A 17896-nucleotide genomic window follows, 5' to 3' on the forward strand; every position below is an offset into this window, starting at 1 on the left:
TTCAGGAATATCAAATACAGTTTTATAGTCCATAAATGTCAACGAGGCGGACGAAGCGGGCGGTAGTAAGTAACGAGATAACCGTATACTTTAGTAAAACGAACGACATTGAACTTTATACTTTTGAAGTATCAGATTCAAGGCTTTTACCGAATCATAAGGTTCAGAAAGTGTACGGCGGTTGTTGTGACTTGTGAATATCACTCTTCACTGAGATTTATACGGGGTGTCAATATTTGTGGCGTTCTATGATCCAAGGTTCAAAGTTTGGAATATGTAATAGCCGGCGTCAGTCGAGATCCATTATTTGTACTCACAGTTACGTACGAAGATACGCATAATAAACGTTAGGACGTGCAAGTTGTGCGTGGAGTAAACGCTTTAGGCTTGGTAACACGGTAATTTATGAAAGAATCTATATGTATCCACAAAGAAAGGGACTATTTACACACGCTCTAGGCTCTAATTAATTATAGTGTGTAGCGTTTGACAAAATGCGATGTACGTGCCTCACCTTGTGCATTCTACAACTAAACGTCGCTCTACGCAGTCGTGTCCATGTAAAGACTTGTTAAATATTCATTCTAGCCAGTTGTGAGTAAAATGTTAAAAACTAATAACTTATTTTCAATTTGACGCGCATGGTTAGAGCGCTTAGAAACACCTTACAGAGTATCGAGGCAAGATGTGGGATATTGCTTTTTAAAAAATTACAGAATTTTTTCAAAAAACTGAACTACTCTCGACGTTCGACCCACTCGACCCACTCGACCCGAATAACTCTGTGCAGCGTTCGTTTTTCACGTATCCTTAATAAAAACGAAGCCCATGTAATGACCAACGCGTGCTGAAATCACACGGTCGCACGGTTGGTAGATCGGATTGCTTCTAAATGCCGGACAAAAACGTGCCACAGTATTATTCTACTCTCGGCAGAGAATCAAAAGCATATCAAGACTGGCTGACAGATGGTCTCATTGTAAGACTGACCGGATAGCGTCGGTCGAAGCGCGCGACGAGCATCAGTGCCTACTCTGATAAACCGTAGGTATACGTACGTCATCGGTCGTTGCTGAAGAGATTGTGCGTGTCCAGCTAAAACGTGACGGGAATTGTTTGTAAGTTCTAAGCATAAATAAGCTTGAGCGAAATCCATCGTTAGCTGGCTTCTAGCGTGTCGAGCACCCTGAAAAGTTCGAACGTGCACTCGTTCGGTTCTTCTTTCTTCTGCTTCTTCTTCTTCTTCTTCTTCTTTGCGTCTTTGCTTATCTGGAGGCGATCAGACCTCCACGAGTTCCGCGCCAGTGAACTCACTCAATTCAAGCAATAACTGCAGCCTGCTCAAACCGTTCGCGTATGAGTTCCGAGCCCCGCATGGTGTTGCGCTCCATAATAATAATCGTGTACTTTAGAATGTACATTATCTTAGCCGCTAGTCTGTCTGTCGGTATGGTCTGGTGGTATTTTACACAGTCGCTTTCATTATTAATTACACGCTGTGGAGACGACGTAACACGAATGGCACACCGTATGCTAAAAGATGTTGCACCACTTGTGCAACGTATGTTCATCTACGTTAGGAATTCAAAATATATAAATATACGTCTCGAGAAGAGCCCTTCCGGAGGAAAAGGAGATGCTCTAAACTTTGCTCTATGTATACACCGTTCTAGTCTGTATTTGTAATGCAAAGTCGATACCGGAATCTGTGTAACAACTGTTTTGTCGAGCTCTACTACACTTGGCCTGTATCAACGACACGTAACCGCCGTGACCACAGATAAACAATAAAATCCAGAGTGAGGTCAATGCACAGTTTGTTAGGTACTTATGTATATTCCAATTATAATTTTAGCTAACAATAAGTCTACAAATTCTACAAGGAGAAAAAAAGAACTGTCACATTTACATACGCGACGGTCGATATGTGGACAGCTCTTTTTTAGTTGATCGAAGTAATTTTTACTCCAAAAAAGTGCTATCCATATTTCCTTCGCGCATGTAAGCCCAACAGGTTTTTTCCCGTGTGGGTGGGCGAGGAGTGAACGGAGGAAAATTTATGAAATATTTCGGATACAGACTTTTATTGACGTAATTAATTATAAAAAGAGCTTGCTACTCGTGTTTTTTTTTTTTTTTTTTAGTATTATTTTATGTCCTCTTGGCACTCAATCTCATCCAGAATCTGTGGGTGTGAACCAGTTTCAAACGCCTCCGTAGGAAACAGGTTTACATCGATTTCAATTTTTTTTCCCTCTCGACATGTGGGTCAAGATTCTTGCTAATTGAATGAAATCGAATGGCTGAATCTCGAACACCCTCATCTTCCACTGCAGCGACCTGCAGGCTCGGGGCTTTTTGAAATGTAGTTCACACCCAGTTTCAACCACTTGACTGCATCACTCCACTTTGTTGTATACAAGCGTTCGCTCTGGTACTTTACTCCATTTAACATGGTTCATCTCTTGTCGCTAACAATAAGTGTATTCGTGCTTACTCTTTTCCCGTTTCCTTTGCTTTGGCTCGATCCATCGGCGTCCAACCGTACAACCGCACTGTCTTATCGTGCCTTACCGTTTCGTACGCTCTACTCGTCATAAAGTACATGGTCACGTTGTTCTTACAGTATTTATTCGTAGCGTATCATAAATATTTAGCGATATCTGTTCGATAGTTTTGTCAATTCAAATAGTATTTTCGGGTCACCGAAAGAATTCGAGAGCGTTGCGACGCGACTGACGATTTATACGACATCGTGACGGTAGCGATTGAAATCCATTTGAGCCGGTGTACAACGCAGATAAAGTATAACGCGAAATTTAAACCAGTACATAGTTTTTCATCATATTTTTCTTCCGTACTGGAATACAAAGAAATACGTGAAAAGTAATTCTTTTCAAACGAAGCGTACACGTGTCTCCTATTTTATCTTTGATTCTATGACGCATATGTTGAAAAAGACCCATATCAATTGGCCTGCTGATTTCCATATTTCCGTATCAAAATTTTCCGCGCCTTCAAATTTGAAAGGATGATTACACATCAGATCAATGAATAAAACAGAATAAGCCCTCTTATCAGTTCCTTGGGTACCACGATACGCAGTTGATTTGGATTGGAAGTTGTACATTGATATGTAAATAGCACAATGTAGACGAAATCAGGTGCCATATACGCGATATCTTTTTCTCCGTCGGTTTATGTATTCGCCGAATTTGTGTAACAAATACGCGGAGATCGAGGATGTTGTTCACTCGGACTGGAGGAAAAACCAAGTTGTTGGGATGAAAAAGTTATAAAACAAAAATTAGTTCAGTGACAATTTCCGCGGCGTGGAATCGAGGGTAAAAACGAAGCGTAGAGAAGCGGCGTGGCCAACCGAAGCGAACAGAAATAATAAAAAGTCAAGGAAGCCGGCGAAAGCGTTCAGGTGGCAAGCGTGAAATCAGGTTGTAAAACCTTGACGATTTCGAATACCTGACTGACTGCCGATTCGTTTCGTTTCACTCAGAGATACAGATAGGTAGGCAGTAGGTAGGTACCTACGAGGCCACGGTCGGTAAGCCAGATTCCATCCAACTGTATTTCCAAATTTCTAGATCCTTGGAATACCGTAATTATCATTCACGGTTCCGTGACCGTTAATCGTTTCAGCTGGCTCACGTATCAAAGCTTACTCGCGCGATCAAGGGGCGCTTATTTTATACCACAATTTACGCCACGTGCAGTTGGTGTAATGTTTCGTCATATTTTTTATCCCCGTCCGCAAGCATATCGTGCCAGCTTTCCATTTTCACGTCTAGTTCCTTATTGGCGTGTCATGTATACCTACTCATTGTCAGAGAGATTGATTCTGAAACGGAAGTGATAGTTGGACAAGTTGTTTAGCTTTGTTGCCCAATCTAAACGACTTGTTCAGCTACGTTTATCACTACCGCGTTTCAGAATCGATCTCACTCTCGCAATTAGTATACGCATCGCGGTGTGAATTGAAAATCAAATATTAGACGTCTCACTTTCTACGCAGTAACTTATAAATTACATATCGATGAAACGAGCCTAGTGACGTTATACGCGATAACGAAATCTGTCAAATCACTGTGTGCATATTATTTGTTAGCTTATATTATACCTAGAGTGTATTTTCTACTAGTTCTAGTGCACCAAACTGCAAAGCATATTCCAAGTATGGCTGCACTATCAGAATGATTTAACCGCTGCAAGGTGTACCTTCATCTGCGTTTACGTGTCGAATCTTCCAACAGAGTCCGAAGTTCATTTATACTACGATTTACTTCAGCCTGACGAATGAAGCATTTTCTAAAGTTGACAAAAAACACCGGCAGCAACTGCAGCTCAGAACGAGTCGAATCTCGATGAGAATTCTTGTATGTTAAAATGTGTATGTACCTGAAATGGTAGAAGATCTATGATCGATGCAAATGAAGTGTTCGTCATTGCTAGACTATTTGTATTTATAGACGACCTTCGTCAAGAGACCTTCCATCCATCGCCAGACTGATACAGCAGGCTTACTAGTGCCTTTTTTTTCAACTAACAATAAGATATTTATCAGCGGAACATGCTATCGAAAATGTTCGTTTTTACACTTCCCGCCTCTCAACCAGATAAGTATACAAGCTCCATTCTGTCGATCGTTTGCGGTGCTTTAAATTGATCGGAGCTGGTGTAATATGAGTAGGTGTGGAAGTATTCGTTTTATGGTTCGTGGCATGATGTCCCGTAGTCACGTAGGATGCACCCAACCGCATTACGCGTGACTAACAAATTACTGAAACTTGTCTTCTTTCATAATAGGTTTGCACACAGACGATTCCTTTGCGTCCGGATGAATTCTCAAACTTGTGAAAAGTTAACAAAAGCCTAAACTTCCAACATCATTCTTATGCAGATACGTATTAAAATGTATTTATCCCCCAAACTTGCTACAAAGTTTGGTTAACACAGAGTTCAGAAGTATTTGCATTGTAGTGTTAAAAGGTGTATGAATTATTTGTTGCATAAACAAATTCACGGAAGATTAATTACATGTTATTATGTACGATACAAAGAACATAATTTCGCAGGTTTTCATCTACCAGTCAGTATTGAAATAATTGTAAAACGATTTTTATTTCTTCTATTGCAACATGACTTTATTTTAGCAATCCCTCACGGAAAAAAACCCAAATTGGGTGTAAATTCGTACCCCTAACTTTTTTCTTATGGAAAATTAGCATTATCTATGAGTTGGGGGTACGAATTTATACCCAATTTGGGGTTTTTTCCGTGAGAGATCCCACGTACTCGATCCCCGGTCATTGCCGAAGGCGTCTTGCAGGTGAAAAACCAGGTTGAAAGACACCGAATACAGCGTGTCGCAAAATCATTGACAACGATCGTTCGATACGCTTCGACGGGGATCGATGAATTTCTAAATATCTTATTCAATTTATTTTTCTTGTCGTACGAATGACTTGCTTTTAACATTGTATTCGACGAAGGGATTTTGTATTGTTTACAGGCAACAGCAAAAAACCACCTGAATTTCTATACTCACGGCGCGCCAAGAGTTTTTATCATTCTCAGAAGGTGAACAACTTCAAGGAATTTACGTTCCAGGAAAATTCCCCTCGTGTAGTCGCAATTTAACTGCACGAAGTTTATAATTGTTGATAATGAAGGTTCCACCGAGCGAAGTGCAGCTATTACAAGGCATTTCGAACTATGAAAAAAAATCTCACAGAACAGAGGAAAAACGGAGTCTCCTAACGTTGCTTGTTCGGTTAATCTGAAGAGAGAGCGTTATTTAAACGTGTAAAAGTGAAAATAAATCATGTGCATAATTTTAATACAAGAGCGCCAACGAACAATGCTCGTCGGCACGTGCGACATCCGCATAACATACAATGCGTTATTTCTCACAAAGAGTTTCCGCAAAAGCAGACAAAGAAAAATTAATAATTACCTTATAACTGTATAACATTTGTATCGGTGTAAATAATATGTGTATATAAAAAGCAAGGAAAGTTTTCGGTACAGTCTTGCAGGAAAAGAATACGAATCCGCAACCAGTCAGTATATGTAGGTTTTTTTCTCCAAGGTCCAGAGAAATGATATAAATATAACGATGTTTATAAACCAGCCAGAGACTGATAATATCAAACATCGACACGGAAGCTGTAATCTTGGATGAATAATATTGTTACAAAGGATGAAATCACTCGTTTTGTCCCCTTTTTAATGATTTAGTAGTCATCAAAGATAAAAAACAGTCTATTTCGAGACTTTGAAAGGAGAGCTTCGTCACAAAATAAATCCTTTTCCTCTCTTAATTTTCCGCTTTGTAACAATATTTTATTTCAGGACGCCCATTGTTCTCAAAATTATGAGGAAACTGATTTTTATAAAGCGCTCATTGGGCGTGAACGCGGGCATTATAAATTTATCTGTCCTACAATGATGTTGGTAGAACGGAAAATTACGAGTTTATTTCCGCACTGCGTTATCGTCCGAGGTTCAAGATTTCCGAAATACGTCTGCAAAATGCGAAAAGAAAATCAAACATCACGATAAGTCGTTGCATCGAAGTGACAGCGCCATCTCTCGGCTAAGGCTCGTTGGACAACGAGGCCCGTACCCGTAGCAATTGAACAACATTAAACGAGCGCAATTGTTCGCTGCCTTCCGATTGGCTCGGAGCAACTGGTCCCATCACGATCAATTTTAATTCAGCGCCTTTCGCCGCGTCCTCTTGGCAATGCGCGTACGTACGCACAGATCTGTCAAGGATGCGACAACATGTGTAATTTTCCTTGGGGCGGGAAGCCGTGCTAGAATTTGGGGAAAATGCGAAGGACGGAGATGCGACGCGTCCACGATGCGATATTGCACACCGCGTTTTTCAGCGATTAACCCGTAACGGTGCGAGTCAGCCTCGGAACGAGGCAAAGTGGCGGTGCAAAGTACGAAGAGAAGTAGCATTAACCTTAGCAATCTTATACCTGATTGCCGAGAGTGTATTTCGGAACGGCGGCGAAGTGACCACGAAGAGGAAGGCTCGGCACGAAATCGTGGGCTTCGCGTTGGGCCGGCCGGCCAGCCGGGCTTGCCGGGAAGATAGAGGGGTATACGTGTACCGTTCGGCGTATGCAACGCGGAGGCACGGTAGTCGGTAGTTGGGGGAGCGGACTATAGAGTCTCTATAGTCTATAGTGGGGGGCCCAGGGTTTACCCCCCACCCCACACTTCTCCACTCCTCGTCAGCTGCTGCCGCCGAAGAGTGCTGCGTACGAACGCCAACACGATTCAGCTACTAGTAAGGCGCAAAGAGAATACACGAGAAGGATAAATCGCCCGAGACGATCGGACGGTCGAGTTACTTCGTACTTATTGGGTCGATGTTCCAGTTCGGTACAGTGTCTCGGTGTTATTGTTGTTGTGATTGTGATAACCGGAATTCGCGGGTTCGGATCGGGTCGGCGATCGAATCGGAATAAAAACAATCGGCGAACCCGTTTAAAGGCGAGGAAAAAAAGCCGAAGAAAAGGTCCCGACGATCGCTCGATAAAGCAGAGATCGTTCTCGAGCAAGGTTCGCTGCACCGTATGCACTGTATGCATTCTCTGCATACGAATACGCGCAGGGGTTGACGGCGAGGATAGATAATTGAGATGATGAGCGGAAACTCGGCAAACGAACGCTGAGGAGCGCCGCTGGAAATAAGGACCGGAGTCACTGCGTCGATAGAAAAGATTCGTTATCGTTATTTTGAAAGTCGGGGACCTAACGGTGCAACGTTATACACAGTTTCTCTATTAGCGCACGGCGCATTGAAAGGTTTGATCCAACTGCAAACTCGAGGTGGTAAAACGGCGATGGCGCGAAACTGACCTGTTTTTTATATTTAGGATTACAATTGCAACGATTCGTACGTCGTCGAGTGTCAATTGTTTCATTGTTCGAAAATTCTATTCGACACAGCTCCGCGATTTTCGCCCAGCGAACGAATTCTCTCAACGAATTTCCGACATCGGCGGACGTTGAAGTCTCCCAAATTCGAACCTGATCACAGGCGAGATTTGCGCCTCTGACGTAAGGAAAATTTCAAGAGTGTGTACCCGATGTGGGATAGTTTCTAACCTCAAAAACGCTACGATCATACGTCATACACCATGTACAAGCTACTGGGTGATTTGAGGGGGTATCTGAAATGGCAGGACATAACAACGGACTCGATGGTATTCCGGATGCACAACATATTCACAACGGTTCTGCTCCTCACTTTTTCGCTCATCATCACCGCCACCCAATACGTGGGCAATCCGATCGCCTGCATAGTCGAATCGGGCCTCCGTAAGAACGCGATCAACACGTTTTGCTGGATTACTTCGACATTCACGATGCCCGACGCTTTCAATCGCCAGGTAATTAATTATTCTCACCGCGTCAACGCATGCTGCAACCGCGATGGAAATTATATCGATTTTATCCCCCCCCCCCCCCCCCCCCCCCCTCCCCACTGCCCCAATCATGGCTCTTCGTTGTCGCGCCAACTTCGTCGTCACACGAGGATAATTCGTTGCCCCGATGATGCTGTTCGGGGGGCTGGGCCTTCGAAGGCTGTGAAGGGCCGGTGGGGTGGGACTCGTCGAGTGTCTTCCAGAACCTTTGGTGGGCGCCCTTTTGTCTCATAGCATGCGTGCCGCGCCGGTCTGCATCACACATGTCCGTTTGTCTCTCGCATGCACTTTTCTCGGTCCTGCGGTTTACGACTGATCTCGTAGGAGATTCTCTCTACTAACAATAAGAACAAGGAAAGCATAGTACTGTACTACAGTATATTTTGTAGGAGTTGTTTTTCATACTCGCAAAAGGGCGCCAACCCCTCCGTACATACGTGAGTCTCGTGACACGAGCGTGGATGAATAGGCATGTAATGTAATATGGTCATCATCGCTGCTGCACTTCCGGCCTATCGTCAATTCCGATTTCCACCAATGACTGTTCACTGACAATGAGTGATTGATGTCCGTACGCGGTGAATTTTGATAAGAGATACTGCAGGGTCCGCTGCTACTGCGATTTTACGCAACACCTTGAATCTTGCATTTTTTTTTCATCCAACATCGGAGCTTGCAGAATCTCCGCGTGGCTAGTAAGAAAATTCTAACTCTGAACACACATTTGATGATGCAGGTCGGAAGGTGTTTCTCATTCTTGCTGCTCCGAATGCGTAACAGAAGCCGTGCAATATGTTGTAACATCGAATCTGATATTACTTGATATCGGACGCAGTAAATTTACGATCTAAGCTCGTCATTAACAGGAAATTTTCAACTGGATACCAACGATTCCTTCGAGTATCCCAACGCGATTACGTTTTGCGGCAGTAACAGAAAATGATATGAGAGAAGTAAGAAACTGCAGATAAACTTCCAGAAAAGACTTATCATAAATTTCCATTGCGGGATATATTAAAGATAATGCAACGGTTCTCCTCGCTTACGTATGACGCGATAAATCAGGTCACCTCTCGAATGGAATGTAAAGAACCGTGGATACATAGCCCGTACATGATCTTGATTCGATGCAGCAGAAAAAGTTCATAACTTTCGTAACTCTGCAGTGTGTATTAGCAATGATATTCCATTATTACACAGGTTTCGATTCCGTATGGTTTATCCTTGTTTACTTACATCTATAGCAATAGAATTCGGAAGTCAAGTGAACTCACTTAATTCAATCATTTATGTGTAAGACAACAAGCAATGACGAATAATTCACCAATTGGTATGAATAGTTCTTTTATTCACCTTTAACGCAATTGGTAGCAAAGTATAATTACGTAAATTGCCCACGTTAGTTACAACAATTAAAACGAACAATAATGATTGGTAAGAAGATATCGCTTGTGTAAGAATGCTGCTTGATGCCTGAGGCTATCACGAGCAATCAAAGTCAATTAAATGAATCCAGTTCGAAGCTGAGATTAAACTCGTGGTACAGACGTTTGCAGATAAATCGATTTCTGGACTGCCGACGACAGATTTTTTATTATATTAAGTCAGGCACAGAGTAGTTGAGTAAAATGTTGAAACAAGTTTGCCCCTCACATAAGTATAGTTAGAGTTATCGCTCATTCTTAGCTTACCAGCTATCGCCAATGAAGCGTGCGCGGAGTTTGCCATACATTCGTAGAATTTTATCACTTATTCGAATTTTATATCATATACCAGGAACCACATCCGTCTCCAACTTGTGTAAGAGTGTATAAAGAACAAGTGCGAAATCGTATAAATCCTATATTCATCACAAATCGCACATACGCCGAAATACTACTGTGCGACAATACCTGATTGGCACATTAAGTACAAGAACGGATTTTATACTTTCCATGTCGCAAGTTTCTCACTTGGTATCGTTTCGATGTTGTAATCTTGCACAGATCGCATCATCTTCGAAAAAGTCCAGTACTTTTAAATTTCTTATTGTTCATGATGCTAACAGAGCCGGTTTCGTGATAATCGAGACTGTAGATTTCTGTATCGTAGACCACAGATGCTTATGAGGAGTTACTTAAATGGATAACTTTCAGTGTGACAGACCTTATAAATTCGTTGTCGGACGGTAGAAAAGAAAGAACATTTAGAGCTTGAGCACTATCCTGCTAAAGTCAACACGCATAGAACGATATTAAATTCAATTTGATTTTCAATTGTAGCTCTTGCATACATCGCAGATATTGTCGACGAAGGTCAATTCGAGTGGTCCGGGTCAGAGAGTCAGAATACATATATGTATATAGTGAAGCTTCGTATAACGCGTGCTAAAGATAGAACGTGTTAACTGCGTTATGTACATGGTAATGCTCGTACGGATCCAAGAGTGACCCCTCACATGGCACAGCGTTACACAGAGATAACCCGGCTCAGCACTGGTTCACGATTTGTCTGGAGCACTGAGCCGATCCTTGTAAAAGTCTCAGTGGTTCCGGATTCAAATTATTGTAGATATTGTGGTATCTTTATCAATTGAGTACAACTTCCAAGGAAAGTATCAGACCTCGGGATCACGGCTTTTGCTCAAACTTCTAGGGGTGTTTCTTTGACTCAAAATATGCGACTTTTGATGCTTAATTCCACCCATTTGGCCTTCCTTCGCTCAATTTGCAACAGATCAGGTTGTCGGAAATTTATGGTTTAAACTTCACCATGGCTTTGAAATGATGGTATATTTGTTCATACTTCAATCTATAGAAACCTGGCATCAAAACTAAAATAGAGAACATTTAAAATTATTATTTCAGGCAAAAATGTACAACAGGTTTTATTTATCACGGCATTTTACTCAGCAAACTGCTAACTTGATAAATTTTAAACGGTGTGAAGAGCGTCGATGGATGGAATTACACAATAGAAGCTCTTCATTTACAAGATTGAAGTTAGTAACGTGATCCTAACGAAACAATGGAAAGAAAATGCTTTGTTTTGCAATTTTAGAACAACTTTGAACGAGATAAATTTTTAAAATACGGGTACGTCTTGCTTTACTACGGTTTACTGAATTTCGCACAATTATAAATTGGCAAGAAAAGATGTTCCTCAATAAGCTCTGTTACAGTAACGCTACAAACTTCAACATGATCCACATTTTGGGCTGGAGAAACACCCGTAACAGTTTCAGCAGAATCCGTGATCCGGAGGACTGACGCTACTTGTTAGTTAGGTCGTATGTGTCCATAAATCTGTCGCTGCACCTTGTATTATATAACAACATAACTGGATGTAGCACGACTCGTGTGATTGTTGAATCATAATTTCATTAAGAACTACATTGATTAACTCGTAGAACAACTGATTCGGTTAACATTTCTTGACTGGATCTTTCAGCCGCTATAAATTTTCATTCCCGGTTCTCGCTAAATCTTGCCTTATTCACATCATGAATTCCCCACTACTCTTGCAAGTGCTATCACCATTACATCCGTCCCCCGACAAAGCGTTCAACGAATTCCATAGCGCGCCTTCAAAGATGCAGAAATTAGAATAAGTTTCTAAAAAAACAAAATGGCGACTCGTTTACTAATTCTAAACAATTATTGAAGTGGAGAAGCCAGCTTGTCTCTTCGTAAATCTACGTACCTGTGACCCTGCAATATAGCGCATTCGCTGCACGAATTTGCGCAGGTGTAAGAAATTCCTTATCCGATATCGACTTGAGATTGTAAATACAGTGCATTTTTTTTTCTTTCCACAAGGTCGGCAAGGAAGTGGCTCATCCTGGAATCGGCAACGATTTCAACGACGAAAGCGCTCGCAAGTACTACACCTACTATCAATGGGTTTGCTTCGTACTGTTCTTCCAGGTGAGTGGCCAATCGGTAGATGTGATTCATTACCAAAATTGAATCGGTGATCTCAATGGCAAATCGGGTAATTCTTGTGCAGGCAATAATGTGCTACGTGCCTCAGTGGCTCTGGAACACCTGGGAAAATGGTTTGATGAGGAGCATTGTCATGGGGATGAATCACCAACTGTGCGACGAGAAGGAGAAGCTAAAGAAGAAATCTGTCATGATGAATTACATCATGAAACATCGCACGGTGAGAATACTTACTCCTCGATCCGTTTATCATACGATATTATGTTATATTTCGGGGTTACAAACTCCGGCTAATCGAATTACGTACACGCGTACGCCTCCCGAGGTGGATTCTGACCGATTCAAGGCCGTCGGTGTCGTCTGCTACCATCTATTCAACCTGCGTAGCAGACGACACGGGTGGCCTCGAATCGGTCAGAAGCCATTTCGGGAGGTGTACATACCTATCTACGTATGTATATACGCACCACTGTGGATATCGAATGCCGACGACGACGACGACTCGCTGTTATTTTTGACCTAATGATGTTTGTGGCTGACAGTAAGACGGCACATATCCGCTGTTGAACCTTTTGTTTGGGTTTACCAAACTTCCACACTCGGTGGGCGTCACTTTGGTCTTGCGCTTCCAGACGTCTCACTCCGCCTGATAAGCCTCCGGCGGTATTATTGTACTACCTCATCTTGGGTGGCTGCCCGGAGTCGCGTGGACACATCTTCCGTCTACTGCGATAACCGAGCAAACAATCGTGGTGTCGTATGTCGGAGACGGGGATCGTCAAAAGCTCCAGATTACCACAGTTCCGGTTACCCTGGGTTCATTGCTTGCGATCAATTTTCCCCTGTGATTTTTTTCATTTTCATTTCATGTGGTATTAATTTTCCACCATTTCAACCACGACTGCGTGCGTACGTGATACAAGTTTTCTTATGTAAACCTCCACGATTTGTTTTCATCTATGCAATGTTTGTATCAAGACCTGATACTATCTCCGCCACTAGCTATTTATGTATGCGTATATACTGATTTGTGAAAGCTGATTTTGGCTTTTGTACGGAATGTGAAAACAATACCATATACCGACTTATTGATTCTAGTTTTGAACGATTACAAAATCTGTTGGTGTGAAAAGCCAGCAAGATAGGAACACGTGTTTATGTAACTAGATTGGAATCTCAGTGGACGAGATGTAATACATTGCATAAAATTCTTGTGTGCATGACCAGCGTATAATCGTATTTAAATATGTCAGCCGTGTAACGTATTATAATATTGACCAAACAACGGCATTCACTCAATATATTCTATATCGCATTCGATGAAAACATATGCCAGCTTGTTTATCAACGTTTCACGTAATCGGTCTTGCAGTTAGTTTGACGGACTAATTTTTTTATTCGTGTGAAAATGATGACATGCTGGGCGATAACGTTTGCGCTGTAATATTACGGATATTTGACAAGTTATTTCGGCTCTATATTCATTGACGGATTTCATTTGTATCTCGAGGTTTATAAGTGAACGGTCAAAAACATGTCTCTGTTACGAAAACATCGATATCTTACAGTAAATTTGATCATTTCATAATAACGGTAAACAAGTTTGTTATTCCATTCTCAGTACAAAACGATTAATGTCTTGGTATGTTTCAAAAATATCACAATTATTCTTAAGTACTAATAGGAAAAATTCATTGCTGAATAGATAAAATTGCTGAGAAATAATTTCACACGATTCCCGCATACAAATGACAATGTTTATTGAAAATTGACAAAATTTACTTTGCGTTTACGTTATTTTTAGGTTTATTATCATTTAGAGGGCAAACTCGTTCTTATTTTTCGGATCGTACCGATTGTAATGGTGCTACAGAATCCGCTCGTATTCGTAAAATCAATTTGTGTGTTTCGTAGCATATATATATTATTTTGGATCAGTCCAAAAAAAGTCATAATGGTCCCTCAATGGCTTTCGTGATTTTATTTTCAATTCATTATGCGAGTGATCATTTTATTTCCCGTTCCTGAGTTAAACAGTAAACAATTGATCAACTTCCTTAGTTGATATTGCTTCTCCCATATCACCGATCATGTAACTATTGAACTTAAATGCCTACGAGATACAAGTAAAAAATTATGATATATTATGCTACAAGTGTGGAAAGTGGGGCATTATATTTAGCGAGACCAAAATCGCGCTGATCTCGTAACCTCCATTTCTTACAAATTATAGTATCATACCATTGAAATTCTTCAATAGATAATTACACATATTTCTTACGAATGAAATAATCATCCGGTAAAACATTGTATCCATACACTTGACTCTTTACACCTTATGTAATATATTAACGAACTCACCTTGGTTAATTTTAGTAACTTTTTTCATCTTCCAACTGAATATAAAGAGAAAAAAAAAAACAATCGAGCCACTGTACGCTACGCTACTATCTACGCTACTGAAAACACTGAAATTTATTTCGGAGCCATTCCGCAGTGTATTGTGAAGCCGACATATTAGAAGCACTGGGAATGAAAAAAGGAAGATACCCATGTACGCTACTTTTTCCAACACCTGTGCAGAAAAGTTTGATCTGAGAAGCAGCGAACTTGCCGCTGGCAGCGCGTATCATTCGGCTAGGTAACTTATGATCAATGATAAAGTACGTTAAATCGAGTGATTCGAAAGTGCGCATGCGGCAAAGAAATCCCTAGTGTCTAAAATCGTTCATTTCAGTTGTGCGCGTGCGCCAACCTCGTTTAACCGTACTCTTCGAAAATCGGGCACTTTACGCACGCTCCACAGGCTTCGAAAATCGAACCTCCGAAGCAGGTGTTGAAAAAAATAAGTGTTATGATTGTGTTATTTTTGCGTGATGTGGTGGTCAAAATTAGCGCTTTATGCGCTTTATGCGCATAAATATCTCTGAGATCACGTGATAAAATTCAATGTCAACAAACTGACATGAGCCATGCTGCTCCAAAAATTGTCCAATATCTTGCCCCTGATTTAACCACTAATTTTCGCACAGCGCATAACGAATAAATGGTTAATTTTTTTTGTTCCACAGACACACATCAGTTACGTATACCGGTACTACGCCTGCGAGGCGATCTGCTTGCTGAACATACTGCTCCAGCTCTACTGTATGAACCGTTTCTTCGACGGTGAATTTATGGGCTATGGTCTCCGCGTTTTACAGTACGCGGACAAACCGCAGGAGGAACGTGTCGATCCCATGGTTTACATATTTCCACGCGTCACCAAGTGCATATTCCACAAGATCGGTCCCAGTGGCTCGGTACAGAAACACGATTCGCTGTGCATCCTTCCGCTGAACATCGTCAACGAAAAGACGTATATCTTCATCTGGTTCTGGTACCTGATCCTTACGGTATTGCTGGTCGGTCTGCTCGCCTATCGGGCTGCAATTATTTTCGCACCCGCCATAAGACCACGCCTGATGCACCTTGCGGCGCGTGGAACGTCGAAGGAAACTTGTCGGAGCGTAAGTCGAAAGACGGATCTTGGAGATTGGTGGCTGCTCTACTGTCTGGGTACGAATTTAGACTCGATCATGTACAGGGAGATTCTTCAGGAGCTGGCAAAAAAGTTGGGTGATCAAAATTCACAAGTAGTTGCTTAGCGGAATATATTATGTGTATATTTTATTGCGCGATGCGCTCTTAAATGTCAAAGAGGCGATTTCGGACGAGGACTCGCCGTTTCGGTTATATTCGAACCCAATCTTGAGTGATTTCGTTTGCTTCTGGCCCTGGCCTAGCGTAAACATTTTACAGATACTCCGGCAAAGCTTTACAGACCGTATTGATATACTCTCTTGAACCTGTCAATATTTTTTTATTGACCGCTCTACTCACTCAGAACTTTATAGATGAGACTTTATCTGCCATTCCGTGATTTCTTTATTCTAGTAGCTAGCAAAAGTTTCTTTTTACTTTAAGTTGCTGGTCGAGTGCTCGGCTATCGTTTCTTTTTTTCTTCTTCATATTACCTTTTTCTCTGCTTAAATCGGACGACGATTTGTGTTCGTACGCAGGTACATTTTTCATCGCTTTAAAAACGTATTTTTTAAACATTTCATTTCATCACTGAATTTTTTTTCCCTACTGACAAATATCCCATGTCTGATTTAGTTTTTACACGTCTTATTCCTAATCAACCGTGAATCTCACGTGAAACTTTTATGTGATTTTTGTTCGTTTTGAATTGTTGTTGTTTTATTTTTGGGTTTCTTTTTTTTAATTGATTTTTCAAAATCATTATAGGGTTTTCAGTTGAATGGGGGTATAAAAAAAGACTGAGAAAGTCTGAAAACTGCTCACTGAACATATGATACCTTTGACTATAGGTATAACAGTTATTATGCATTACGATATAAATATATATATATATATATATATATATATATATATATATATCACATACAGTATTTTGATATTTTACAAAAATTTTCTTACTAAATTTTAGGCGGTCGCATCGGACGCACTCGATTTGACCGATTTACATAATTATTGTAGCAAAATTGAGTGATATAGTGGAAGAAAGGTGTTTCAAATCGGTATGACTTCGAGGTGAAATGTTGCATATAAATCTAGTATATTGTAGTCTGTTTAAAACTTGGAGCTTGAGTGAAATTCTAAGATATTGATGTGTATGATTTTTTTTCTCCCTTTTATTTCACTCAGTTTTCTTGGAGCTTTGTTCTCGTTTCAATGAATATTCACATATCTAATTATAATTTACGTACGATTACAGTAAACAGTATGAAAAGCCGTCGCGATGACGGACTATTTTAGTCGATAAGCCTAATTAAATATTGAAATGGAATTTCTTAATTTGTGCTCAAAGTCCCTCCCCTCCCTTTGCTATACGTTTGCACGTCTTCCTATACGTGTATCCATACATTTATCGAGAACGATTCACCACGTGCGATGTCCGAAGAAACAAATAACAGAGGAACACCTCAAAATTCGTTTCTGGAAATCCGCAATCGTGAAATGTTCGAACGAGAATCCATTTCTTTGCTCAACGAGTTCTCAGAATGTGACTCGATGTGATCAACAACGCGTAGATACTCTCTTTTTGTTTCTTCCGTCATGACTTTCTATTGCTAAATTTTGGAGGATTTAAAACGAATACTATCCTTATTTGACGTGTGTTAGTTGAAGAAGACAAAGCGATGAGTCTGATTTGCCCGTGCCTGTAGTAGGAATTTTTAAGTGGCACCTAAACTTTCAGTGTGTCAGCATCGGAGTATAAATATAGTATTAGCGGGACAAGTGGTCAAGCAGAAATAATACCGTTTCATTTTGAAACATTCTAATTATACTGGTGTAGGTATAGGTAATTGGTATATATACACGGTGCACAAGCTAAGCAGCAAAATGATGTACGGTCTTTAGTACTTAGGATGCGCTCGTAAGTTTCAATCAGATATATTCTCATAATACACTGTCGGCATTTGAGGAAATAGATGGAAGATATTC

The 17896-nt window shown here is 40.9% G+C and overlaps 1 protein-coding gene across 1 annotated transcript; it reads left to right on the top strand.

The window, feature by feature from the left end:
• The first annotated feature begins 7213 nt into the window (after nt 1-7213).
• On the top strand, nt 7214-17237 carry LOC124177340 (innexin inx1). Its single transcript, XM_046559639.1, has 4 exons — nt 7214-8426; nt 12260-12367; nt 12450-12605; nt 15457-17237. Exons 1-4 carry the CDS (start codon nt 8175-8177, stop codon nt 16030-16032), a joined length of 1092 nt encoding a protein of 363 aa, XP_046415595.1. The 5' UTR covers nt 7214-8174; the 3' UTR covers nt 16033-17237.
• Nucleotides 17238-17896: the final 659 nt, after the last annotated feature.

The sequence above is a fragment of the Neodiprion fabricii genome, chromosome 3 (assembly GCF_021155785.1).
Source record: "Neodiprion fabricii isolate iyNeoFabr1 chromosome 3, iyNeoFabr1.1, whole genome shotgun sequence".
NCBI classification, from domain to species: domain Eukaryota; kingdom Metazoa; phylum Arthropoda; class Insecta; order Hymenoptera; family Diprionidae; genus Neodiprion; species Neodiprion fabricii.

What these genes read in the sequence shown, in the direction of transcription:
- LOC124177340 (XM_046559639.1), top strand. Translation starts at nt 8,175, where the DNA reads ATGTACAAGCTACTGGGTGATTTGAGGGGGTATCTGAAATGGCAGGAC. An exon ending in GCTTCGTACTGTTCTTCCAG is followed by an intron (nt 12,368 to 12,449) that starts GTGAGTGGCCAA and finishes ATTCTTGTGCAG; the next exon opens with GCAATAATGTGCTACGTGCC. An exon ending in ACATCATGAAACATCGCACG is followed by an intron (nt 12,606 to 15,456) that starts GTGAGAATACTT and finishes TTTGTTCCACAG; the next exon opens with ACACACATCAGTTACGTATA.